This window comes from Hyperoodon ampullatus, assembly GCF_949752795.1.
Source record: "Hyperoodon ampullatus genome assembly, chromosome: 7".
NCBI lineage: Eukaryota > Metazoa > Chordata > Mammalia > Artiodactyla > Ziphiidae > Hyperoodon > Hyperoodon ampullatus.
The window spans coordinates 95,282,436-95,309,302 of NC_136920.1; the positions used below are offsets into that span (position 1 = coordinate 95,282,436).

Consider the following 26,867-nt stretch of genomic DNA (forward strand, 5'->3'; position numbering starts at 1 on the left):
AGGGCTGTCTTTGAAGGTCACCTTAAGGATTTTGGTCTTTACCCTAAGAGCAAGGCAAAGGTCCTTAGAAGGAATATATACTGGAGAGGACACAAGTGAATGAGGATGCGCACTCCCAGTCTTCTCCCTCCGTTACCCCGTGGTACCACTCTTGCCCCCTCCGGCAGGGTTCTTCCATTTCTGCTCTCTCCTCCTAGAGGAGACACGAACCCGCGTCCCCTGCATCGGCAGGCGGACTCTCAACCACTGCGCCACCAGGGAAGCCCAGGCATTAGTACTTTTTAAAGGTCCCCAAGGGATTCCAATGTGCATCCTCTCTCCTCCTCTTTCGCCTATTTTCCACTCCCCTTGCCTCCAGCACTCTGTCCCTGGGTCTCACCCTGGTGGCCCTCTGTCTTTTCCTGGTCAGAGCCTCTCTTTCCCCCAGCGCTTCCCCTTGTCCTGCTGGTCCCCACAAAGGCCCTCAGGGCCCCATGTGATGTACCAGCCTGGGCCTCACCCCCACCCCAGGCCCCTGCTTGGGTGGCCTGCTCTGGAAGGTGCAAAACCCACAGCCCATGTGTGAGTCTGAGAACCCTGACTCTTGGATTCTTTTTTATTTTTAATTAATTAATTAATTCGTGGCTGTGTTGGGTCTTCGTTGCTGCGCACGGCCTTTCTCTAGTTGTGTCGAGCGGGGGCTACTCTTCATTGTGGTGCGCGGGCTTCTCATTGCGGTGGCTTCTCTCATTGCGGAGCACGGGCTCCAGGCGCGCGGGCATCAGTAGTTGTGGCGCACGGGCTTAGTGGCTCCGTGGCATGTGGGATCCTCCCGGACCAGGGCTCGAATCCATGTCCCCTGCATTGGCAGGAAGATTCTTAACCACTGTGCCACCAGGGAAGTCCCTGACTTTTGGATTCTTATCTCATCCAGCCCCTCCTACCTCCTGGGAAAAGCAACTTTGGGGTTCCAGGGCAGAGAGAGGACTGGGAGCAGCTGCAGCCTGGACATAGATTCTATAGGTTCACCCCAAAGTGGAGCGCGTTGAAGAGAAACACACACAGCAACATGGCATCAGGTTTTATTGTAGGGACTAAATTCACTGAGGGAAGGAAAAATTCCTGTCTGTCAGGGGTAGGGATCGGTTAAAGAGGTGAAATGGGAGGAAAACCAGTTCTGACACGAGTGGGATGAGGGGAATAATTGGGAGTGTTGGGCCAAGGTGAGGCCTTAGGGGACAGGGAGGGGGAGAGAGGGAGGAAGGGGCTGCGGTGGAGAGAGGGCAGGGAGGGGAGGGGATGGCGCCAGAGGAGCCAGAGCCTGGCGACTGTGGCCTGGGAGCAGGCAGTCTTTTCAGCAGAGGAGACAGGAGCAAAAGCAGAGCCCTGAGCTGGGGAAATGGACGGTGCCTTGGACTTCCTGGCAGAGCCTGCTGCCTGGTGCTGTCCTCCTCACTTTTGGGCGCCCAGTGCCAGGGCGATGATGAAGCCCAGAACCAGCAGGAACATGGCTACAGAGAGCAGCACGGTGATGACCACCATGCCCCCCGTCCGGGCCATTCCCAGCCCGATAGATTCTGCCTTCCTTCCTGTCAGAAGAGAAGAGGGAGGCCGTTGTGGTCAGGAGCGGCCCCCATCCTTCCCAAGGCTCCCAGCCTAGCCCCTCATCCATTCATCCAACCAGCCATCCCTTCACCCATTTATTCACCCAACCAACCAACGACTCGTTGGAGGGATGCAGACATCCATCAAAAACACATTTATGAAGCATCTCCTATGTCAGGCACTGAGGATACAGAAATTAATCAGACACAGTCGCTACCCACAACGTTTAGCGGTGCGGGCAGATGAGTCAACAGCCACCTAAAATGCCAAGGGCTCAGTGTGAAGGTAGAGGTAAGCAAAGGAGCCAAGGGAGCACAGGGAGGGGCAGCTGCGGGATGGGGTGGGAGGGGCCTGGAAAGCCTTTGGGACCCTGAGATGTTACTTACGAGGAAGTGTGGACATTGGGACCTCTCTACTGGACTCAGTGGATGCCCCCTTCGTCACTAGGTAGGAAATGCTTTTGTGGTGAGATTTGGGAGAGAGAGGAGAGAATCCTCAGTGAGTATCTGGGACTTAGGGTAAGAGGGAGCCCAGGCCTCCCTCTTCACAGCTGTGCCTCCTGTTGTGCCCAGGAGAGGTGCATTCTTGACCCCTTTAGCTGTGCCCTCACTCTCCCCCATGCTGACCACCTCCCACAACCAACACCAAAGTCAGGACCCAGCTTCTCCTCCTGTAGGCCCTCCCACAGATGCCCCAGGCCAGGGTCCGGTACTTACTAGTATTTGGTTCCTGGTACTAGGTTTGTCATCTGGTATGCACTGAGCCGGGTGACCGTGAAGCCAGACCCACTGTCCACCACGCTCACCAGCTCCCTGCGTCCGCGGCATGGAGGCACCACGAAGCTAGATTTCACCACTGGGCAGGAAATTGGGGGTGTGAGGCAGGGTCAAGTTTCTGGAGACCCCAAGGAGAAGGGCAGTATTTAAGAGTATGGATGGCCCAAGAAGGGGGTCAATAGGAAGGGATGAGTGGGAGCAGGGATGCCGGGTGTCCTGGGACAGGACCTCTGGGGACTAGGGTATGCCTGGGAGGGGGTAGCAGACCTTTGCTGTCATTGGCTCTCCGGGCCATCAGTGTGGCATTGCCCCCTGTGAGGTGACAGGGGGGCAGGGCAACTAGCAGGCTTTCCGTCAACGCTGGGGACAGCAGACCAGAGAGGCTTGAGATGTTGAAGTCGGCTGGGGGGCCAGGAGGGAATACAGGGGAGGATCAATCCCCCTCTCATCAATAGATCTGCCCCCCACCCCTGGGGGGCCTCTCTAAGGATGAAGAGTCCTATTCTGCAGTCCATTTGCAGAACACGAATCTTTGCCTGTGCGACCACCAGGTGGCAGGCTTGAGCTGCAGAAGCTAGGTACTCCACCAAGCCGCTAGACCCTGGGTGCCAGGAGGGGCAGAGCCCAACCCCACCCATATCCATAGCCTTGGACTCTTCCCCACACCTCCCTGCCTCCTGGATCTGGGACCAGGAGTGTGCCCTGGGCCCCAGTGACTGATGCCTGGTCACTGCCATCACCAGTCCCCCAACCCCAACTGGCCAGACCACCCCCTCTTTGAGAGCCCTGGAAGGCACAGTCCCTCCTCTCCAGACCCCTGAGCCCCTCCCCACCCTGGCCAGAGATGGCAGAAACCTGCAGCCCCGGGGGCCAGGACAGCCAGCAGAATCAGGATCAAGGACAAGGTCCGGACAGGCAGCGGAGATGCCATAGCTGGGAGCTGGGGTGGGTGCTGGCAGGCTGTGGCTTCCTAAGGAAAGTGAGGCCCTGCCCTGGGGGTGTCTGATTTTGTCCTGGGGGTGGGAGGGGCTAGAGGGGAATCCTGTCCAACCTGCCCCTTGGGCCCTACAGCCTCAGGGGAGGCCCACAGACAGGTTTTTCAGGATGGGGAGCTAGCCCTCAGGCCAAGAAGGGGGAGGCCCTGGCTGGATCTTGGTGGCTTAGTCACCTGCAGAGGGGCAGGGTAACTAAGGTGGGGGGAGGAAAACCCCCTTCTTCTGGGGCACCCACGTGTAAGGGCATGAGTGGTCCTGCCTGCACGTGCATCTGGAGCCCAGCCTGTAGAGGACCGTTCCCCTCAGGTGGTGCGGGGCTCCTCCTAGGAGGGCGACAAGTTCTGAGTTTGCCCTGGTGTGCAGGGAGAGGAGAATAACCCTGAGGGGCTCCTGAAAGGGCCTTGACTGGGCAGGAATGGGAGAGAAGCTGAGAGAAACAGGTAGTAGGGGGTGGGGGCAGCAGAGCCAGGGGTTCCAGTTCTTGGCATCCACTGAGGCCCAGGCCCTGAGCTCTGGGAGAGGCAGAGGGGTGTGGGTGCCCGGGAGCGCACAGGGCTTCCCATTCTTCTATAGAGTGGGACCAAGGATGCCGCGGAGGACTTCCAGTGTTCAGAGAGGTGGGCACTGACCCACCCAGTGGGGGTGGGGGTGGGTACAGTCAGCCTTGGTCAGCAACCTTTGTGAACTGTTTGAGAATAAAGAAGAGAGAGAGGGGCTTCCCTGAGGGGCTTCCCTGGTGGTACAGTGGTTAAGAATCCGCCTGCCAATGCAGGGGACACGGCTTCGAGCCCTGGTCCGGGAAGATCCCACATGCCGCGGAGCAACTAGGCCCGTGCGCCACAACTACTGAGCACGCGAGCCACAACTACTGAGGCCCGCGTGCCTAGAGCCCATGCTCTGCAACAAGAGAAGCCACTGCACTGAGAAGCCCGCACACCACAACAAAGAGTAGACCCTTTTCACCGCCACTAGAGGAAGCCCCCACACAGCAACGAAGACCCAATGCAGCCAAAAATAAGTAAAATAAATAAATTAAAAATAAATAAATAAAAATAAATAAAAAGAAAAGAGAGAGACCTGGTAGGAGAAAATGAAAAAGAGACACAACTTCTCTGATGGCACCATCCGTGTTAGAGACCATCAGTGTTAGAGAGACGTGAAGGAGGAATTGTGAGTGGAGAGAAGACAAAAGGAGAAGGCACCTACCCTGAGCCCTGGGCAGGGTCTTTGCTTGCTCCACACTTACCCTCACAGCCATCCTGGGTGATAGATGTCATTGGCTACCTTTTGTGGATGTGGAAACTGAGACTCAGCACTAGAACCACTTGTGGAACATGGAATACTTTGTCAGGAGAGGTCGTAGACCTCCTCAGAGAGTTATGTGTGTCTTTCTGCTCCAGGAGTCACTCTAGCTTCCCCAGTCCTGGAAGAGGCCCGGGGTCCTGGTAAGGAAGTAAGGGGCTGGTAGGGTTGTGTCCTTACCCCCACGGTGGGAAGGTAGGCTCAAGGCCTGGGGTGTGAGCAGGCGGTGATAATAAAGATAGGACTCATGGGCCCAAGCAGAGTAGAAGGGCCTCAGACCAGCGCTTCTCCAAATTTGATGTGCATATGAATCACCGGGGATCTTGTTAAGATGCAGTTTCTGAGTCAGTGGGGCTGAGGTGTGGAGCCTGAAATTCTGCATTTCTAACGAGCTTCCAGGTAACGTTGATTGATGCTAGTCTGGGAGACCCACACTTTGAGTCGCCATATGCTCTGTATTGCCTCCCCCCCCCCACACACACATGCTCTGGATCCCGTGATGGAGATCAGGAGCAGGTGTTTTTCCCCAGTCTCCCAGGACAGGCTGCCTTTGGGTGAAGAACTGAATCCCGTTTTTCCTGCACCTCGGCTTTTGTCCCCTTTGAGATCAGATCTTATCATCGTTCTACAAACTGAAAGAGGATCTTTTGCACATTGAGAACTTTGGAGATCGGGAACAGACTAATAAATGGTGGAATTCCAGGCATGAGGGATCTTCTTAGTACTCTTCAAATCCCATCACCAACTGGGAGGATGTTTACACTTGGGCTTGGGAGATATCCCTTCCCATTTCAGTCACAAACCAGGAGGAGAAAGGAGAAGAGGTTGAGTTTATTGCAGAGTGCGTCGTGTTGGGTCCACTCCTAAGCCCTCATCCCCATCTGAAATTATGAGGGGGACGGAGTTGGGTAGGGGAGGGCAGAGCTCTGACCAGATTTTAAAAGGATAAGAGGGGCCTGTGCCTTTAAACCCTCCTTCCTCCCTCCAATCCCCCCGCCTTCCCCACCCCTGGCCCTCCCCAGGTTTCTGGAGGAGCTGAGAGTTGCGTCTTCTCCCTGCCCTGCCGAGCTGCTCACTGGCTGCTCTGGAGGCTGTGCTTTGCGGTCTCCATGGAAACCATTAGTTGCTAAGCAACTGGAGCATCATCTGTGCTGAGCTCTCGCATCTAATTATCCCATCATAGCAGCCGAGAAGGGTTTGGGGAGCTGAGAGAAGGGGGAGGACAAGCGCAGGAGCAAGAGGATAACTCTTTTAGCAGAGCAGATTCATTGACAACGCTGAAGTCATTTAAAGCCACAGCACTCTCTTCCTCTGGAGGATTTCCTCATGGCTTGGAGAAAGGGAACCAGGGCTACAAAGGCCTGGAGTCTCTCTCTTGGACCCACTCTTTCTAGGCTGTCTCCGCCTTGGATTCTTGATTCTCAACTTACTCAAGTTCCCTCCCCTGCCTCCTTCCTTCCAAATCCCCTAGTCAAGACAACAAACATTTATTAAATACCAGTTATGTCCCTGGAACTGTGCTAGGCACCAGGGATATGAAGGTAAGATAAAATTTTGCCCTCAAGGAGCTCCTGATCTCTCTATTCTGCCACAAAGATTAGCTCCTAAAACAGAACTACTCTTTCTAAACTGTGGTTCTTCCTTTCTTCCTTCCTTCCTTCCTTCTTTCTTTTTAAATTGAACTATGGTAGTTTTGCAAGCAAAAGAGCTCAGATCAGAACTCAGGTCTGTCTGATATACTTAGTGGTTCTCCTTCCCTAATGCCACTCTTCTGCTTCCCAGTCAATTAGAAGAACATGTCCCCTTGGTTCCGTGGGCATGTCAACTTCTGATGGGGACTACTGTCCTCCTGTTGAGGAGTGATACCATGTGACTTTAGATGAGTTACTTTGAACCTCAATTTTCTCACCTGTAAAATGGGAAGACTCTTTCTTTCCCATCTATCTAGTAAGATATGACAGGTGTAAATATGCTCTAAAATAAAGGTGCAGAAGGAATGTAGAGATGATTGTCAGAATCTGTAGGAGCAGACTGGGGGAAACCCTGGCGACTTGGACCTGGGGGTAAGATGCAATGCTCACCAAATGTTGTTCTGATGGGAAATGTCAGAGCCTCTATCCTTGAGATACTAGGCTGGAAAAAGCTGTGAGAGTAAGAAAATATCAGTTGTTCAGTGGTGGAAGACAACTGGATGCTTCTTTATTTTTTTCTAATGTTGCCTATGATACAACCACTTTCCTCAGATCTTCCAGTTTTCTGACCTTGGCCAAGTTACCTACCTAACTACTCTGAGCTGCAGTTTCCTCTTCTGTAGAAAGGGTATAAAGTCTGTCCCACCAGGATACTATGACTATCGCTCAAGCTAATTTATTTAAGGGTGCCTAGCACAGTATCTAGTTCAATTAATATTAATTTAAGTAATTTATCTTATCCTCTCCTTTTTATTAACCCTTGGTGCAGATGGAGACTAGAGGCTCAGAGGCAATAAATAATGTTCCCAAGGTCACAGAGTGAGCAAGAAATGAGGTGGGTTAGAATTCAGAATGTGTTTTCCAACCATATCATTGAAGCAAAGGGAGGTGGTTGGGCAGGAAAGGTAGTCTGAGAGGGGAGAGTGACTGAGAGGTGGACAAGCTGTTCCTTGGATACCACAAATGCCACAGGGGTACTAGGCACGCAGGAACTGCCTGCTCACACACTTATTCATTCAGTAAACATTTGTTGAACAACTCCTCTGTGGTGGGTACTATGCTAGGTGATGAGATACAGAGATGACAAGACACAATTCCTGTTCTCAAGTTGCTGAATTTTGGAGAGTTGCAGAGTTAGCCTTCCTAAGTGGGATATTTCAAATATCCCTAAGTGGGATATTCCAAAAAGAGGGAACAGTGCATGAAAAGGCTCAGAGAAGTGAATTATCCTGACACCTCCTGGGAGCTGTGAACCATACATCTTGGCTAGAAAGAAATATCAAAGGATGGACATGGTGAGAGCTCTAGCTACCCGGTTGGGTCACCAATGGCTTTGTATGCTGTGTTAAAGAGGTTGGTTTTTATGCTGAAGAAAACAGAAAGCATTTGAGGTGTTTTACTTGCTTAAAGATCATTCTAGAAACAGTGTGGAGAATGAATTGGCAGTGGGTAAAAGACTGGTACGTTGTGTCAGCGTTGGTCTATGTGGCCAATAGAATATGACAGAAGTGATGGTAGGTCACTTCTGAGAGTAGGTCCTAAAAGGCATTGCATCTTCCTCCTTCTCTCATGGATTGCTCACCCTGGAGGACATGGGAGCACCTCCATGGGGAGGTCCACGTGGCAAGGGATTGAGGCCTCCTGCCAAGACCCAGAGAGGAACTGAGGCCTCCAACCAACAGCCAGTGAATGAGCGAGCTTGGAGACAGAGCCTCCAGCTCCAGTCAGTCCTTCAGATGACAGTGGCCCAGGTTGGCATCTTCACTGCAACTTCATGAGACACTCAGCTAAGCCTTTCCCAGATTCCTGATTCTCAGAATAAATGTTTGCTTTTATAAGCCACTAAATTTGGGGATAAGCTGTTATGGAGTAATAGATAACTAATACCAATATCTTGGGCAAGTCAGATGAAAATGACATTTTCATAATTGAGTATATGAGTCTGGAGCACAGCGGGGAGGTCTGGGATGAAGAGAGGGAAGGCAGGCGATGGTTAAAATCATAAATGTAGAAAAGATTCCTTGAAGAGAGTAGTGGAAGGGAAGGACGAGACAACCAAGGACAGGATGCTAGGAAACACAGTGTCTAGAGGACAGATGGAGGGCGAGGAGCTGATGAAGGAGGAATGAGCATTAGGAGGAGAACCAGTAGAAAGTGGATGGAAGGTTTTGCAAAGGAGGTGTCAGACGGTATGAAGGTCAGGATTGAAGGCAAGGACTGATACATGTCCCTGAGCCCAGCATCTTGAGGGGTGTGTGTGTCCTTCAGAGCAGGTTCCTGCAGGTGAAGGGGGCGGAAGCCAGACTGTGAGAGTCCAGGGGTAAGTGGGAGGAGGGAGAGTTAGAACTGTGTAGACTGCTCTTTGAAGAAGCTTGGCTGGGAAGGGAAGGAGACATAACTGGAGGGAATTGGGGGTGCAGAAAAGCCTCATCTGTTTTGTTTTTAAAGTTAAAGATACAGGAGAGAAGGAGGTGTAATTTATGGGGAGGCTCCTGAAGGAGGGAGAAGATGGGACTCAGATCAGAGGTGGAGACATTAGCCTTTGGCCACAAGAATGACACTTTCCAGAGAGAGAAGAATGGGGGCAATGGTGCAGAGAAATCTTATACTTTGGGGAGGTTTGTGTTGGGAAAGGTTGGGGGATGAGAGAAGTAAGTTAAGGGAGCTCCCTCCTGAATGTCTCTGCTTTCCTGGGAAGTAGGAAACTCAGCGGGGAGAAGGGTTTGGGGCCTAGCTGTTGTGGGAGAGGAAGGCACAGCTACACACAGCCCTGAGGAAGGCTGTGTTTGGAGGTGACAGCCCAGCTCAGCGTGAGGACTAGTGGTCTTCAGGGGCACGGACTGTATTAGTTAGGGTTCTCCAGAGAAACAGAACCAACAGGATGTGTATATATAGACAGATTTATTTTAAGGAATTGGCTCATGCAATTGTGGAGGCTTGGCAAATCCAAAATCTGATGGGGGAGGCCAGCAGGCTGGAGACTCAGGAAAAGAGTTGCAGTTTTTGAGTCCAAAGGCAGTCTATTGGCAGAATTCCTTCCTTCTCATGGGGAGAGGGTGGAGGTCATCTTTGTTCCATTAGGGCCTTCAACTGATTGGATGAGACCCACCCATATTATGGGGTAATCTGCTTTACTCAAAATCTGCTGATTTAAATGTTAATCTCATCCCAAAAACACCTTCACAGAAACATCCAGAATAAAGTTTGACCAAATATCTGGACAACATGGCCCAGTCAGGTTGACGCATAAAATTAACCATCCTACTGACCTTGACATTTTGGGAACTTTTCAAATTACTCAACAGCTAGAGCATAGAAATGATAAAACTGTCACATTGTACTGACTCGGTGTTAGGGTTTCCAAAGTAGGGAAAGTTGAGGGTATTGACAAGATTGAAGGGATGGAGAATAAGATCTAGGCTAGTTTTGAGAAGGAGTGATAGATGTGACAGGAAAGAGGACTGAGTGAAGGGGTGTTCAATGAGGTCAAGGTAGAGCAAAGGTGTGGGAGCGGTAGAGGAGCAGGAGTGGGGGCTGTCTAGGTGGCTGCTAAGGAGACAAAGCCAAGGTCCTCACTGCAGCTGGATGGGATCAAAACGTTGCTGGGAATTCCCTGGCGGTCCAGTGGTTAGGACTTGGCACTTTCACTGCGGAGGGCCTGGGTTCATTCCCTGGTCGAGGAACTAAGATCCCACAGGCCTCGCAGTGTAGCCAAAACAACAACAAAAAAAGTTGTGAGGCCGGCAGGGGCTGAAGACCCCGGTGTCTCCAGGGTCCAGGCAGATAACAAAAGTAGTAAAACAAGGTGAGTGAGACTGGGCCAACTAGAAGGAGTATAGCAGCACGAGTTCCATCTACTGGGCCACCCCAGGCAGCTCTGGAAGAGTAGCCTTGTGGAAGGTGGGGACCTAGTATGGCCACGCCTCCTCGCTTTTTCAAGAGAAGCCAAAAATCTGAATTTTTTGATAAAATGATCTTATTTTCAAATTTTAAACTAAATATATATTAGGAAAATGCACTTTGTGAGCCAAACGATATACATCTTCGAGGCCAGCTTTGCCCTCGGATCCCCAGGTTGTGTCATCTGGGACACAGGGTGTTGGAAGGATATTTGAGGCTGAGGGCATAGAGGCTGGAGGGTGTGGAAGCAGCAAGGGGTTCAGCACAGCCAGTGGGCAGGACCCTGGGCAGGAGGGTTTGCAGTGGAAGGGGTGGGGTACAGAAGTGAAGGAGCAATCACCCTGTGATTTCCACAGACAGGAGGAGTCTCCGACAGGGTTTGAGTAGGGAAGTCGCATAATTCAATCTAGTTGTAGAAAAATTACTGAAAGAGTAGGTGGAGGCTTGATTGCAGGGTAATTAAGCCTCTCCTTAGGCTGAAGGAGAGCTAATCCATACAAGAAATAATGATGGCCCGAATTAATTTATTCAATAAATGTTTATTAAATGCCTTTACATCAGTCACTGTGCTAAGTGCTGGACATTGAGGTGAACGAGACATTGTTCTCCCTGAAATTATGGTCCAGTGGGAGATACTGAAGAGGCCACTACTCATTGCATCCGGATTTTAGTAGAAGATGTAATAATAACAGCTGTTATTTACTGAGTGCTTACAACATGCCAGATGCTGTGCTAAATCCTTTATGTATATTTTCTTGCTTGATCCTCATAACAACCTCTGTGATGTGAGTACTGTTATTGTCCTCATTTTATTAGTGAGGAAACTAAGATCAGACTCGCCAAAGAGGCTCCTCACAGAAGTGGCAACTTACATGGGCTTGGGTAGTCCCGAAGGGCTTCCTGGAGGAAGTGGTGAATAAGTGAAGACCTGAAGTTTGAGTAGGAGTTAGCAGCATGAAGGCGGGGGGTGGAGGTGGGGTGGGGGTGGAGAGTGGAAATTGTTCTAGGCTGTAAGCAACCAAGATTAGAGAATGGGCCCATCGGAAGGTTAGAGTGGATTTTGAGGGAGTCACTGGAGAAGTAGCTGGGACCAGATGAAAAGTACTGTAAGCCCCTTTAAGCATTTTAATTTTTATCCTAAGGCTAAAAGGAAGCCCTTGAAGGGTTTTAAACTGGAGAGTGTCATGATCAAATTTGTATCTTATAAAGATGGTTTTTGCTGCAATGCAGAGATTGTGCTGGGTGAACAGCTGGGAGATATTTTGGATGTCTCTGACATGCTGTTGAGATAAGATTCCAGGCAAAAGATGATAGAAGAGGAGATTTGGGGGTGATGGTTTGGCTGGGAGGGCTGTGGAGGGGGTGGAGAGCAGAGTTAAGGGTGCCTCTCAGGTCCTGGCTGGGGCAGCTGGGTGGATGATAGCACTGTCGCTAGCTGGGCATGAGTGGGGGTGGGAGGAGCAGATTTATGGGAAGGGGATGGAGATCACTGAACTTGCTGAGTTGAGGTGCCTGGAGGACACCCAGGTGGAGGTGTATGGAAGGTGGTCGGATGCCTGATCTGGAGCTCAGGAAGGTTGTCAGCTAGGTGTGACAGCTGCAGCCTTGGAGAGAAGTACAAGCCAAGTAAGAGGACAAGGTCAAGGACAGAGCCTGGGGAACAGCAACACTATGGGCAGAGGAAAAGAGGAGCCTACAAAGGAGAATGAGAATCTCCCCTAAAAGAAAAATAAAGTGCCAGGAGGGAGTGGTGTCCCAGGTACCCAAAGAAGAATACTTCCAGTTTGTTCCCTAGCAAACTGGTGCTCAGGGCATAAAGAACCATGAAGCGTACTCCGTGGATGTGGCAAGTAGGAGTCATGGAGATTGCTTCAGGCTAGGGGAACAGGTGGCTGAGCGAGACTGGGCTGGCGAGAGGGTGTTGAAGGCCTGCAGGTCGGGGTGGAGTTGGGCCTGGGATTCGGTGAAGGGGTGGGAGACCGGACAGCCTGGGGAGGGCAGGTGTGAGGGCGGAGGACAAGGAAGGCGCTCTTCTTCTCACCCCCCGGCAGTTCCTTAGACCCTCTTGGGTCCGGAACCTATGACGGGAACAGGGAAGGAGGGTCAGGAGGGGTGTCCTGGATATTGGTGGCATGTGGAGGAGGTGGTGTGAACGGAAGCGGTAGAAGCGAACTGATCTGGATCGGCCTTCCCTTCAGGCCTGAGGAGGAAGGAGCTCTATCCACCGATCCCTCTCTACAGGGGTGTGGGGCAGGGACCTGGGATCTCCAGCTTGGTGACAGGGGATGTTTTGCCCCTCTTGGGGCCAGCCATCTCTTACACACACATGGACTTCCTGGTTAGGGAGTGGCTCAAGCCAGTCCCCAGAGAGAACGGGGAGCTGTTTCAAAGTAACCAGGTAGCCACTAAGACAGCAAGGTATGATGAAAGGGCACCAGCATCCTCTTGAATCTCATTGCACCCTCGTGGTGGGGAGGGGTGGTCTTGGCATAACTGCCCAGGCCATAACCCCAACCTCTGCCTTCTCCCACCTCCCCAGGTCCTGTTTAATGATGCATCAGATATGGTGCGCTTTGCAAAACTGTTATATGTATAGAAGCCAGAGGGAGGGGGAGGGAAGCCGTGCCCTCCTCCTCCCCGACTCCAGCCACTTTACTTGCAGAGAAGAGACCTGCAGTCAAATACCAACCCCCAGTCCCCCTGGCTCACTAGCTCAGAGACTTGCAAACTGAGAGCTGCCGGTTCCCCAGCTCCCCACGTGGCCGCGCTGTTTCTCGCAACATCGCCGGAAATGGCCTGGCCTCTGAGCTTCCCACACTCCCACGGTCCTCTCCACCTCAGCCCTCCCTCCCCACTCCCCCAGCCCTGAGCTCAGAGCACCCCTTCACCTCCCACTTAGCCCAGAGTCTGGCCGCTGTGGCGTATTTGCCTCAAGTGTCCCCAACTCTCTGTATCTCTCAGAATAGAATGAGAGCCTCAAACTCGTCCATCCCCTGAAGCCCCCAGCCTGCCCCGTCCTGTTCCAAGGGCACAGGAAAAAGCCGGGGAATGGGACACAGGCTCTGCAAGGTAGGCAGAGGGCTAGGAAGAGAGGAAACAGCTTTGGAGCAGATGGGCCTGGCTGCACCCCACTCTGGCTGTCGCTCACCAGCTTGGGGCCTTGATCTCAGTTTCCTGCCTGTCAGTGGAGGCGATAAACCTACCTCTGAGGGCCGTGCTGAGGACGAAATGAAACAAGTCCTGAGGTGCCCAACACAGTGTTTGGCACATAGTAAGTGTTTAAAACAAGTTCCCTCCCCTGTCTTCACTTCGGGGCTCTGATGAACAGGTAGAATGAAAGAAACTAGGGTCGATGGAGAGAGCTCTCCCAGAGTCAAGGAGGCACACTGGGGTGGGAGTACAGCTCTGCTTCACCCAGGGGGAGGCGAGGGGAGGGAGTGCCAGAGCCCTGGGCCCTCCAGTGCTTCTGTCCTCACTGCACTCCTTGGACTGGCCTTGGGACACCCCTGGGAAAGGCATTCCTTGTGGGTGAAGGAGGTCTGGTGGGGAGGACCTGGGGTGGGGGCACTGCCTCTGGGTCTTGAGCAACACCCCTCCCCGCTCCCCCAATTCATAATCCGATTTATATTCCTACTCCCTCCTCTGGACCCGTCGCCATGGCAACAGTTTTCTCAGTTGCACTTCATCAGTTTCTCGGCAAATCCTTTTTTCTTCCCTGCCCTTCCGTCTCTCTTTTTCTCCTCTATCAGTCTGCCTTTCTCCATACCCATGGTGCTCACCTTTCCTACTCAACTTCTCTGTTTCTCTCTTGCGCTCCCTTTGTCCCTGCCTGCTTCTGTTCAAAGCTCTCTTTCTACACCTTCCCCCCTCATCTCTCCTTTCTCAAGTCCAAGATCGTAGCAACAAGCTAGAGTCTATTGGCTGGACAAGAGCTTGAGTTCCTTCTCACGTCAGGGCAGAAAAGTGGAGAGTCATGGAGGGACACAGTTTGGGTCCCAGTGGGCTCTGCACAGAGGTCAGTGATGCGAGAGTAGATTTAAGGTCTGGTCTATCTATTTGACTCCGACCAGGAAGCAGGGAATGGGGGGCAGAGAGGGAAAGCAGGATTGGGCAGTTTCTTCTCTAGTCCCAAGTCAGAATCAGCATGGCTAGGCTTCCCTGGTGGTGCAGTGGTTAAGAATCCGCCTGCCAGTGCAGGAGACACGGGTTCAAGCCCTGGTCCGGGAAGATCCCACGTGCCGCGGAGCAACTAAGCCCCTGCGCCACAACTACTGAGCCTGCGCTCTAGATCCCGTGAGCCACAACTACTGAGCCCATGTGCCACAACTACTGAAGCCCACACGCCTAAAGCTCATGCTCCACAACAAGAGAAGCCACCACAATGAGAAGCCTGCGCGCCTCAACGAAGAGTAGCCCCTGCTCACTGCAACTAGAGAAAGCCAGCGCGCAGCAACGAAGACCTAACACAGCCAAAATAAATAAATTAAATAAATAAATTAAAAAAAGAAAAGAAGGATCAGCACGGCTCTGGGGGGTCCTGCATGGCACTGTCCTTGGTTCGCTTCCCAACTCACCCTCAGAGAACTTGCTGCATGCCTACAGCTCCCACTGGCAAACACATAAATTTGGCTCTGACTTCTCTCTCTCCAAATTCCAGTCGTCTCTCTACCTCCTCACTGGTCATAACCATGGGGATGCCTACCATCCTGCCTAATTCAACAACTCTAAACATGAACCCGTCTTCCGCAAAGCATCACCCCTCTTTACAGTACTTCCCTGTCACTACCCAGGGTAAAAACCTCAGTGCTACCTGCGACTCCTCTCTCTCTGACATTCTCCATATGTAGCTAGAGTCCAAGGGGTATCAATTCTTCTTTTGAAGAGGAGAATCTGCTTTTATCCCTTTGCCCTTTCATCTATACCACCTGAGACTGAGTGCCCAGCAAGTCATTCGAGGCTCACACTATAGTCCCATCCTCACCTGGGCCTCCTAGAAAGGTAGTCTCCTCTAAGAAACCAAACCCACCTGAAACATGATTTTCTTCTCACCCTCTTTTTCTACTTGATTTATTGAGCACCCATTATGTATTAGGCTCTTCATATATGTCATCTCATTTAATTTTCACAGTAATCTATGAAGTAGGTATTACTCCATTTTACAGGAGAAGGAATTGATGCTCAGAGTGGTTAAAGTAAGTTGTCCGAGTTCTACAGCTAGTAAGCAATAGAGCTAGGACTCAAGTCCAGATCTGTGGAGTTCCACTGTTAGTGCTTTGTTTTATTTTGTTGCTATACTAGTCTGCTTCCATGTGACTCTTCTACTCAAAAACATTCTGGTTCTGAGCCTTCTGACTTTCTTATTCTTCCATTAGGCTTTTGAGGTTCATTATGATCTGACCCAGTCCACCTACAACACCATGTATCTTGCTACTTCTCAATATGCCATGGATTGGTATCAACCAGGAACATTCGTGTGCTTTAGGGTTTGCCTTCATCTCTGTCCTGTTAAATATTTCTATTAATAGTGTATATGAAAATATAGTATCACATATCACGGATATAAGCCTGGAGGGTTAGTAAACACTTTGAAAGACAGGGTAAGGATCCAAAAATCAGCTCCATGTATATAGAATGGTAGGAAAACCTAACAAGATGAAATAGTCAGAGATCTGTGTAAGATCTCAGCAACACACACAGACTAGACATGTCTTAGAAGCAGTTCAGGTAAAATACAACTGGGGTATTAGTAAGTTCAGTCTGAGTCATCAGCATAACATGGTTGCCAAAAGTGCATCCAATTTTAAGCCATATTACTAGAGATATAGTTTTTGGAGTAAAGGAGAGTATTGATAGTCCTGCTTTACTCTAAGTTGGCCAGTTGTCTTCGTGGGCATAACTTTAGTGAACGGGGAATGTTTAGTCTAGAGAAGAGGAGAAGAGTCTGGAGTCATTAAAGCTCAAGTATGTGGGGCTTCCCTGGTGGCACAGTGGTTGAGAGTCCGCCTGCAGATGCAGGGGACACGGGTTCGTGCCCCGGTCCGGGAAGATCCCACATGCCGCGGAGCGGCTGGGCCCGTGAGCCATGGCTGCTGAGCCTGCGCGTCCGGAGCCTGTGCTCCGCAACGGGAGAGGCCACAACAGTGAGAGGCCCACGTACTGCCGCCCCCCCCCCCCAAAAAAAAGCTCAAATATGTGAAGGGCCAGGAGGTAGTTCATGGACTGATGAGTAGAGACCACAAGGAGATACAATTCAGCTCAGAGGAAGGAAAAACAGATGTTCGTAAATGGAATGAGTTGCCTCGGGAGGCAGGAAGCTCCCCATTACTGGAGGTGTTCGTAAAGATGTTGAAACACTGCTTGCCAGGGATGTTATCAGAGAGTTGAGCATCAAAAAGAATTGGAACTAGGTAGTTGGTCTTTGAGACCCCTTCCCGCCAAGATCTATGACTTCTCCTGTTTCTGCTCTATCTGCACCCCTCACTGGGGTCTCTGCGCTCCCCTGTACCTGAGGTCAGTTTCCTGTTTCTCTTCCAGGTCTACCTGAGGATGCAACCTGCACTGGGTGCATCAACTCCACATCTTTTAATGATTTAGTATCTTTTATTGTTCTTTAATTGTCCCCATTTTATAAGCTCCTTGAGGGCAGGTGCCTTTATTATCTGTTACAGGATTAAAAACTTACTAACCACTGACTGTTTGCAGCCTCCCTCTGCCTTGCCTCCCCTCAGCCCCAAGATAATTTTATCCCTCACCTGTTGTTGGAAATCTTGTCGTGGCCTGCTCAGTTCCAGGGCTTTCGTAACATAAAACTGGGAGAACAAGAGGTGAGAGATAAGACCTAGAGAGGCAGGAGACAGGTAACGTTTTTTGTGCGTTAGGGAGAATCTGGGTAATGGGTGAAGGAAAAAAGAAAATAATGAAACATAAGAGGCTAAGCTAATCTTTGTAATAAGGAGAAGACGGTGGGCAAAGAGAGACAGAAAAGCTTTCTTGACTACAGAGAACAGAGAGAGGCAGAGAGAGGGGCTGACTTAGCATTTGCAGAGAGCGATTTAACTGCTGCAAGGTGCAGCAGAATAGAAGAGGAAAGGGAATTTGAACAAGATGTGCTGTAGGTTAAGAACTGGATCACTTTCAAGAGATACAAGTAAAAATAGGATTCCTTTTCGAAATTACTTTTGATATTTGGGCTGTGGGACCCCAGAATATATTCAGGTTATACATCCTGTAACTTTCATAGGACCCAGCATGGTATCAGGGTGAAGGAACCCCCATCAAGCAATACCCAGTCCCTGCAGATAGAGCAGACATGGTCCTGAGGCTGTGGAATCCTGCAAAAAGGCAGAAACGTTAAGCTTACTCCCTTACTTCAGAGTTAGAGCTTTTAAAAACACTTCTTAATCTGGGATTTCAAGTTACAAATGCCCCAGGAATTAGAATCGGTTACGGGTCTTGACAGATGGAGAAAATGAGGCCCAGGGAAGTTCACCAGCTTGCTCAAAGTCACAGAGCAGGTTTTAGGCCTGGTTGGGACTGGGAATATGCCTGGCCCAAGGCTCTGTCCACAATCCAGGGATGCCTTTTTAGGTTGAGCCAGAGACCTACGTGCATGTAAATAAGGTCATGGTGGGAGAGGAAAGGAGGGCTGGGAGACTGGGGATTCTGAGCACCCCTCCCTCTGTTCAGAGCCCTGCACCAGGCTCTGGGGGACGTCCAGATAAGAAGGCCAAGCCTGCCTTCCCAGATCTTATGGCCTCACAGGGAAATGAGCCAGACGCAGGAAGAAGTCCAATGGAAATTTGGAAGTGAGTGCTGCAGTGGTGTCGTGGAAAGTGTCTGGACTGGGAATTAGGAGACCTGGCACCTCTTCCAGCCATCACTCACCAGCCATGTGATTTTAGGCCAGTCCTTTCACCACTCTGTGCCTCAGTTTCCTTACCTCTGAACATTCCATCTCTTCAAAATAAAAGCTTTATAGTGCTATATACAAGAGCAAGTTAATGCAGTTGCATTAATATATTTTGGGGGTGCTGTCCCCCAATGCTCACCCCTCCCAGCAAAATCTCAGAAAGGCTTTTGCCTTCAGTTGACGGCAAGAATTAAATGTTCCCAGGACTCAGAACTGGCAGGCAACCCAGGCAGTGACGAGTAGGAGGTGACTTGTGTGGCCTTCTCTGGGCCCTGCCTCTGATAGCCTCTCCGGGGCTTATGAACTCTGCCTTCCATCCCCAAGCCGACCAGAGCCATGTGATTGTTTTTCTCTCAACAAACCAAGCCTTCTATTTAATTGCTATCCTCTTGATAGAAAAGAGCCTGGAGATAAACTCATCCAACCCCCTTGTTTTTTGAAGAAACTAAGGCCCAGAGATGAGGCTGACTAGGCCAAGGTCACATACTCTTGGCTTTCAGGCCAGTCTCCTTTCTTTTTTTTTCTTTTTAAAAAATATCTTCATTTTGGCTGTGCTGGGTCTTAGCTGCGGCATACAGGATCTTCGTTGCGGCATGCAGACTTCTTAGTTGTGGCGTGCATGTGAGATCTAGTTCCCTGATCAGGGATTGAACCCAGGCCCGCTGCATTGGGAGAGCAGAGTCTTACCCACTGGACCACCAGGGAAGTCCCCAGTCTCCTTTCTTTTGGGACTTGGAGAACTTATTAGATATGGATTGTTTGGGAATGCAGACTTAGCGATCTCTTGGAACATCTGGTGAGACCCCTTGCTGGAATCCTGTTCTATACTTAGACCTCCAGTTAGATGTACTGTCTGCCTGGACAGAACCACACCTTAGGCTGGAATGTCTCAGCTCAGATGGTGCTCGCTGCAGGAAACTTTCCCAGACTCCCAAGTCCCAGACAGATGTCTCTCCAAAGGGCTCTGCAAGCCTTCATGACACTGAACTGAATTTGCCTGTTCATGTGTCTATCCCCAACTAGAGTGAGGTCAGGTGACCTCTGTGAAGCCAAGGACCACATCTGTCTCATTCACCAACATATACCTATTGTCTAGTCCAGTGCCTGGCACATAGTAGGTCCTCAATAGATATTTTTTTAGTGAATAAGTGGGTGAGGTTGGTCAGAGAAGGATTCTTGGAGGAGTCAAGGAATCCAAGGACAGGATTGTCCTTGCTTGGGTGAACTGCTTATGCAAAAGGAAGCCTTAGATAGAAGATAATTGGAAATGGGGAGAGGGAAGGAAGTGAGGCAACTGGGAAAAAAGAGAAAGGAACCCTTGAAGGTCATGGCCTTCGCTAACCTGGGAAGGCTTCTGGGTAGAGGGGAGGAAGGGTCTCAGCCCTGCCTGGGATAGGAGGAAATGGTTGTGAGCACCGAGAATCCCTCAAGAGGCCCTCTTTATGGGGGAGAAACTCAGAAGGCAGCTTGGCTAGAGGGGAGGGAAACTGATGGGGGACCGGGTAGCTGGTAGGAGCGTTGAAGCCTGGCTAGAAGTTTGCATTTGCTGCTGGGGTCTGGAGGGAATGGGAGTTCTGGGAAGGCTGGACAGAGAGAAAAGAAGGTGAGGGGCAGCTTCCTTCTATTGCTCCCCTTCATTTGGTTGAGACCCTGGCAGGATAGAGCCTATATCTTCTATTTTCTCCTGTCCTCCTCCAGGTGTCTGGGCACCTGGGACCCACAAGTAGGGTCCCTAGGGCAAAGATCTGGAAGTGACTGAGGCAGCCTGATAAGTGGGGATGGCATGGCAGGGATTGTGGGAGCTCCACCAGCCTCCCCGTAGGATTCTCTTTCTCTCCAAAGGTGCTATTCCTGCAGGAGTACTGTAGCTGCCTCCAAAGTTTTTCTTTCACCAATCCCCACCTGAGCGTAGCTTTTGCCAGAGACTGCTAAGCCAGATCTAACCACCAGGGGGCAAAAGAGCAGTCCTGAGGTCGGCGTCCCTCCACTTCCCCACCCGCATACCTGAAGGCCAAGATGGGCGGTGCCTCACCTGGCTCTCACAGGGAGCCTGGGAGTTCCATTAACCCCTTCCTGCCTAGACTGAGATACTGCCCTCAGGCATAGTCTCTCACGGCCGAACTGGGGGGCAAATCTGATGGTGGGGGAAGTGCTGCCTAGGAGAGGGGCTAGGGTGGAAGTGAAGTCAGGGTTTCCGGCTACTCAGGCCCTTGTCCTAGCTGGAGCTGGGGGAGGCTAGCATTCTCTGCCTTGGTTGGGTAGCTACCCCCACAGATGTGTGAAGGAGCCCCCTGGAGGCCAAAGAGGCCCGGGCTGCGGTCACCTGCGCGGGCCTCCCAGGCGGGATGCGGAGGAGAATGCAGAAGCAGCCACAGAACCCAGATTTCCGGGTTCCCTGCATCCTTCTATCTGTCAGGGCTCTTTGCAGCAACTAGTGGGGATGGTGGCGGGAGGGTGGCCAAAGGGTGGAGGAAGAGGCACAGAGGGTTGGGGTGACAGGGGAGGGTAGACAGTTAAGATGTGGCAGGAGAGCGGACTGGATTATGCAGCTCTCAGGTGCCGGGCGTTTTGTGTGTCGTTCTTCGAGCACCAGGCAACCTTCTAGGGCTCTGACAAGCCCAAGTTCCGAGACTGCGTTCTGGACCACAAGGTGTTAAACTGTGGGTGGGAGTAAGGTCGGGAGTCCCTCCCTTCTTCCCTCCCTCACAGCGTCACCACCCAGGAGTCCACCGGGCTGGCGCGCAAGGAGTTAAGTCTGCCCGCAATCTGCAAGACTGGAGCCGGGGAGGAGGAGGAGGGGGAAAAGGAGGGGGTAGAGAAGGAGAAGGGGGAAGCAGACTGCGGGGAGACAGCGCCAGGAACCCCCTCCCCAGGGACCTGGCCCCTGGGCCCCCAGCCCTAAAAGAGGCCCTGCCCTCCCCGGGGTCGTGCTCTCTCCCCCCGCCCTGCCCCCGCCCTCCAGCTTTGTGTCCCCAGGAGGGTGGGCTGCAGGATTTCCAGCCAAGCCTTGGCTGCCTGCTCAGTTTTTCCAAACCCTCCAGTCGGGGAAGGCGAGAGCCCTGTCAGGATAAGAGTCCCTCCCCCACTGCCCCTCTCGGCCCCCTCTCCCAGCCTTCCTTTTCCTGCCCCCGCATCTTTTCGAAACTCCTTTCGCTGTCCGACCCTGGCCCCTGCGCCCCCTATCCCCACCTCTACTGGCTCCCAAGTTCCAAGTTCAGGTTGGAAGGGGCCAACTGGGTCCCACAATTCTGGAGAGGCGCTGGTAAAACCATACTCCGCAGGCCAACCCCGAGACCTGCGGGGCGCCGGCCGTACTCCCAGCCTGGCGCCCGCCCCATCCCAGAAAGTGGCCCCAGGGACACCAGGGAGGGTGGCCCCGGGGTCTCCCGCCCTGGAATGGAGGCGGTGCTGGGGGAGCCGGCAGAGCAGGGCGGCAGGCTCTGTGCTGCTGGTGCCAGGCCCTGGGGCAGGCTTCGAGGAGGGGCAAAGTGTTCCGAGGGCTGGCACGGTTCTGTCCAGCAGGTCTATTATATAATAATCACCATCTATCAGGAAGCCAGGCAGCTGGAGTGAGTGGGGAAGCCAGGATGCCCAGATCCGCTCCTTTTCCAGGGCCCAGGAAGGTGTCTCCATCAAGATGGGGGGTGTGGCAGCAGCCCAGAAGTGAAATGAAGTGGGGGTCGAGGGGCAAGTGAGGGGCGCTGGGCAGTCCGAAGGCGGCCCCACAAGCCCCGCCCCGAAGCTGACTGACAGTGCCCTGAGCCAATGACTGAAGTCACTGTGGGGCTCAAAGTTAACCCTTTCTTGGGTCCCTGTTTGCTTTTGGGGATAGAGTCCCTCCCAGGAACTGTTCTCTAGTCCTGAATCCCACCTGCACGAGGTCGGTGATGAGTACCAGCTGGAGGATCTTTTCGTCCTCGTCACCCCGGGTAGTAATCTCAGATAATCTGCAGCCCTAGCTCCTCCGACCCCCTACCCCCACCCCAACAGTAAACTGTATTACAAAATGTGGTTGTGTGTGTACACCCTGTGGTTCCAGAAACAGGCCCACGTAACGCTGGCACACCCACACTGCACCACGAACAGGCTATACCCATGCCCGAACTTCCACCGACACTCGACACTCGCTGACACACCTGTGACACTCCTCGTGACACAGTGACACACAGATACGCGGCAACACACGGTGATTCCCCGAGTTCGCCAGTAGAGGGAGCCACTCCATTCCAGCAATGGGCCACCGGCCTCTCTCCTCTCCTCCTCGCTCACTCCAGCGTTCCACCCAGAACTCGTGGCTGCCCAGAGCTCGGGCTCCGCATCCCAACCTGGGGGAATGAGTCACAGCTCCACCCAGGGGAGTGCTCTCCATGGCTGCTCCACAGGACATGCCGAATACACTTGATTGTGTGCCACAATTAACAGACCTCTTGCAACACAGCCATCACTCACCCCTACAAACATTGTTTTCTGGACCTGCTATGGACTGGGCATCGTGCCAAACGGATCATCACAAGCCCATGCGGTTTGGGACATGTATGTAACGGGAAACTGACCCACATAACTGGGTGGACCCTTCCTTTCAACAAGCAATCCTGTTTGAGAAATGGCCTTCTTGTCTTGTGGCTCATCTTATAGCAGGACCCTGGGGAGGGGAGAGGAGATTAAACCCTACTTCCGCGGGCCAGGTACTATCCTAGGCTCTGAGATCTTGCACACCAGAGCTCAGCCTCTCTGGGCTTCAGTTTTCTTTTCCTTTAAGTGGGGGTAATACCTATCTCACAGGGTTGTGATGATTCAGTCCCTAACCCAGCTTGGCCTTGGCATAGCAGTTAATAGGCACTTGGGGAAGTTTTGTTGATTGGCTCAAAGCACGATCAAGAGATCGTGTGTATGAACATGCTTCGTAAACTTCTATGTTAGGCACCCATAGAGGTTGTTACGTTATCTTCTTTCAGGATTTCTCCCCCTTTTTCACCTGTGCCTCGCCAGACCTTGCCCAGTGCCCAGCTGCAGACACCATCAACCCATCAAGTGAGTATTTACTGAATCCCTACTATGAACCCAGCCCTTGAGTGCTGTGGGGAATATAGAGGCATAGGAGACATAGTTTGGGCCCTCAATAATCTTTTGGGGCAACCAGACATACGCACAGGAGAATCAAGATAAAACATACAAGTAGGTACTCCGTTGGGCGGCATAGATGTAGTAGGTGTCAAAAGAGAGGGAGGTCAGTGAGAGCTCGAGCTATCTGGGGACCACCTGTGAGGAGGGGGAGGGGAGAGCTCAGAGGAGCCAAATAGCAGGAGCAGAGGGGCTTGCTAGTGCCCTTCAATGGTCGTTACTTGTTGGCACTAAGCCTGGGTGGGTGGGGGTAGTGGGATACAGGGAAAGTGCCCTGGGATAAGGAGACCCAAACTCCAGTCCTGGGCTTACCACTTTCTAGCTGTGTAACCCTGAGGAAGTCCTTAACTAATGCAAGCCTTTGTTTCCTCATCAGTGTCATGGGGCCATAACATCTTTCTCACAGGTTTGTGGCAAACACTGAAATAACATGTGAAGTGCTTTTTAAAACACTTGACAATTTTTTTCCATTGGATCTATTCTCCTATAGGGTCTTGTGTGTGTGTGTGTGTGTGTGTGTGTGTGTGTGTGTGTGTGTGTGGCGCTTTGAGCTTAGGATAGAGTTCTTTTGGGAGAACAAAGGTTTTACTTCCACAAACATTTTCTTAGTATCCACTTTGCGCTGCTGAGGATTGAGGTGAAAAAGTTCAGTCTACATCCTCAGGGAACTCAGGGTCTACTAGGAAAGAGAGATGAATAAAGTGAATAAAGAGATGTTCAGTGCATAATGAATGTGGGTGGATACAATGAAGAGGGGACCCAGTAGAGGGGGGGGGAGAGGGAGAGGGAGAGAGGGAGAGAGGGAGAGGGAGAGGGAGAGAGAGGGAGAGGGAGAGAGAGAGAGAGCGGGAGAGAGAGAGGGAGGGAGAGAGAGAAGGAGGGAGAGAGAGAGAGGGAGGGAGAGAGAGAGAGAGTGTGAGTGAGTGTTGGGGGTTGGGGAGAGTCAACTCCCACTGCTTCCAATCAGCGTAGATAGGAGGGTAGGTTTGTCAAACCTCTCCCCAGCCTGAGATGGTGTTAGCCCGTCTCCTCCCCAGTCCTTGGGATTGGGGTGGAGAGTGGCATAGAAGCCCCCTCCCCGCCCCCGGGCCAACCTGCCTCCCGCTAGCCGGCCGGGCGCCTTACCGAGTCAGACCACTGGGAGGCTGGGGGAGCCGGGTTGGGCGAGGAGGCGAGCGAGATGGGGGAGCTCTTATTTTGACAGGGGCCTCTCCGGGCTCTGGTATGAAGGCAGAAGGAGGCAGCCAGAGAGCCCCGATGCTTATTCAGGCTGGGGAGCGGAGCCGAGTGGAGGGGCGAGCGAGGCTCCGGCAGCGCAGGGGACCCCGGGGAGGCGGCGGCGAACGGCGGAGCCAGTGGCTGGACATGCCCCGGACTCGGGGCCGCTGCACCACCGCCGCTGCCCGGAGCCAGCCGGCCGGACGCCCGCACGCCTGGGTCCCCCGGCGCCGCGCCGCCCGGGGACTGCGACCCGGACCCTCGGCGTCCGACCAACAATAAGCGCCCAGACAGCCCCCTCCCCGCCCCGCGCCCGCCGTCCCCGCGGGCCTCGGGAAAAGTGAAAGGAGGAGGCGAAGGAAGGAAGGAAGGAAGGAAGGAAGGAAGGAAGGAAGGAAGGAAGGAAGGAAGGGAGGAGGAGCAGGAGCCGGAGCCGTGAGGTTCGGGACTGAGACCCCAGCCGTGAGCCCCGGGCCGGGCGGGTGTGCGCGCTCTCCCGCCGCTGCCCGGCGCCCAAGACCATGCTCCGCGGTTGGAAAGCAGGAACCGAGGCGCCCAGCGACCCCCGGATACCCACTCCCGGGCCGGGCTGGTATTGAGATCAAGGCGTCCAGAATCAAAAGATCACCACCTGCCCGCCCTCCTCCGCACCTCCAACTGGCGAGCAGGAGGACCCCAATCCACCCACCGACCCTGACCTGGTCATGGCGTCCAACTCCGGCCTGGCGTGAGGACCCCCGACCCGCGCGAGGTGAGGGGAGGGCTGTGGCCGAGGGCGAAAGTCATGCCAGGCCAGCAGAGGCGCGAGGAGGGAGATCCAGTTCGAATTGGGGAGGGGGAACACAGTCTGATTGTCTCTGGCCCTCTGGCACGCACCCCTAGGCTGTTTAAGGGGTCGGGGACGCCCCCAGGATTAGTGGAGGCCACTCTTGGGCCCCCAATCAGGTTGGCAGCCCCAGCGCTCAGAGGGGAGGGCTTAGGGGCAGCCAGGAGACCCTGCCACCCTAGCACAGAGAACAAGGCCGGCCTTGGGCCAGCTGGAGCAGCAACTCTGCCCTGGGGGCTTCTGGGAGTTGTAGTCCCCCTTGCAGGCTCACCAACCCCTTGGGTCTCAGCACCCCAGCACTCCTCTCCTGGCTTATAGGAGCTTCCATAAGGAGGTGCGTGGGGACTGGAGATCGCTGGGGGTCACCCTCTGCCCCCAAGCACTGCCTAGGAGCAGTGGGGGCTGTGACTGGAGGAGTCTCCCCTGCCAAGGATTCTTAGTGATGTGGGCTTGGCAGGGGGTGGGTGGTGGGTGGGGGGGACAGTCACACAGTTCCTTGGAGGTGTCTCTGCCTTGCTAAGAGGAGACAGCCCCTGCCTTGGTCTGGGGGAGCTCTTGGGGGAGGAATGTGGGGAAGAGAGGGGAGGCTTAGGGCTTCTTGCTTGGCTGGAGTATGTCCTGTCCCAGGGCTGCTGGAATTTGGTTTCAGGGGATACCGAGGTCTACTCTCCCCTTCTCCCTCTTGGGAGCTGAGGAGAGTGTCCCTTACAGTCTGGGAGTCTGGAGGGTGTCCCTCTGGAGCAGTGAAGCCAGGATTGGCTTCTGTCTGTCTGTCCAGCTTCCTTCCTTCCGGGTTTTTCTGCACCCCCCCTCCCTCCTCCTTCTGTCTGTCTGCTGCTTGGGGTGTGGGTCTGTGTCTGTGTCTGGGGGCCTCTGCTGCAGGGAGGAAAAGTGTTGCTCTGGGAGAGGTGAGCTGGGCATGTGACTGAGCCCTGGGAAAGGGGCTTGGAGGCCCCCTTGATCTTTGGCCTTGGTTTCCTGTTTTACCTAGGAAAGCTGTCTTTGCACAGTATCTGCTGTAACCCTACTGATGCCTCCGGGCAGCTCTCTGAATGAGACCCGCAGGGTGGGTGGGCTTCCACTCCCCTTGCTCTCCCCCCTCCTCAGCCTCTCCAAGGAGCAGCTACTTTTTCTGGGCTGGGGCTGCCTGGCTTGTCTGTTGCCCCCCAGCACTAGCTTGGCTGCCTTCTCTGGGTCAGGACCATGATTTCATGGCCCCAGGGGAAGAGCATGTTCAGGCCCTGTCTTTCTGGTATCAGCTCTGAGGCGCCTGCTGATAGGAGCTTCAGGACAGGATGAGAATGGGAGAGAAAGGAAGGTAAGGGGCTTGGTGGGGGGGGGTCTGGTATCAGGACGGAAGGCGCTGCCCTCCCTCAGCTGATCAGGCTCCTTGGCCTTGGAGAACCAGGCCTGGAAGCTCAGTCTTCTGGCCACTTGCCTCTGGAGGTTCTCTGCTTACCTGTGTTGCTTCTGATTGGGGTGGGGCAGGGGTTAATGCTGGAAAGGGTGCTCCTGAAGGGGAGAATACCTGTATAACCTTGGATC

At 53.0% G+C, this 26,867-nt stretch overlaps 1 protein-coding gene across 1 annotated transcript; it reads right to left on the reverse strand.

The window, feature by feature from the left end:
* Positions 1 to 1,431: 1,431 nt before the first annotated feature.
* On the reverse strand, positions 1,432 to 3,291 carry UPK2 (uroplakin 2; the record flags this gene model as incomplete). Its single annotated transcript, XM_079709310.1, has 5 exons — positions 1,432 to 1,568; positions 1,971 to 2,041; positions 2,301 to 2,439; positions 2,628 to 2,762; positions 3,216 to 3,291. 5 exons carry the CDS (start codon positions 3,289 to 3,291, stop codon positions 1,432 to 1,434), a joined length of 558 nt encoding a protein of 185 aa, XP_079565436.1.
* Between the last annotated feature and the right edge of the window lie 23,576 nt (positions 3,292 to 26,867).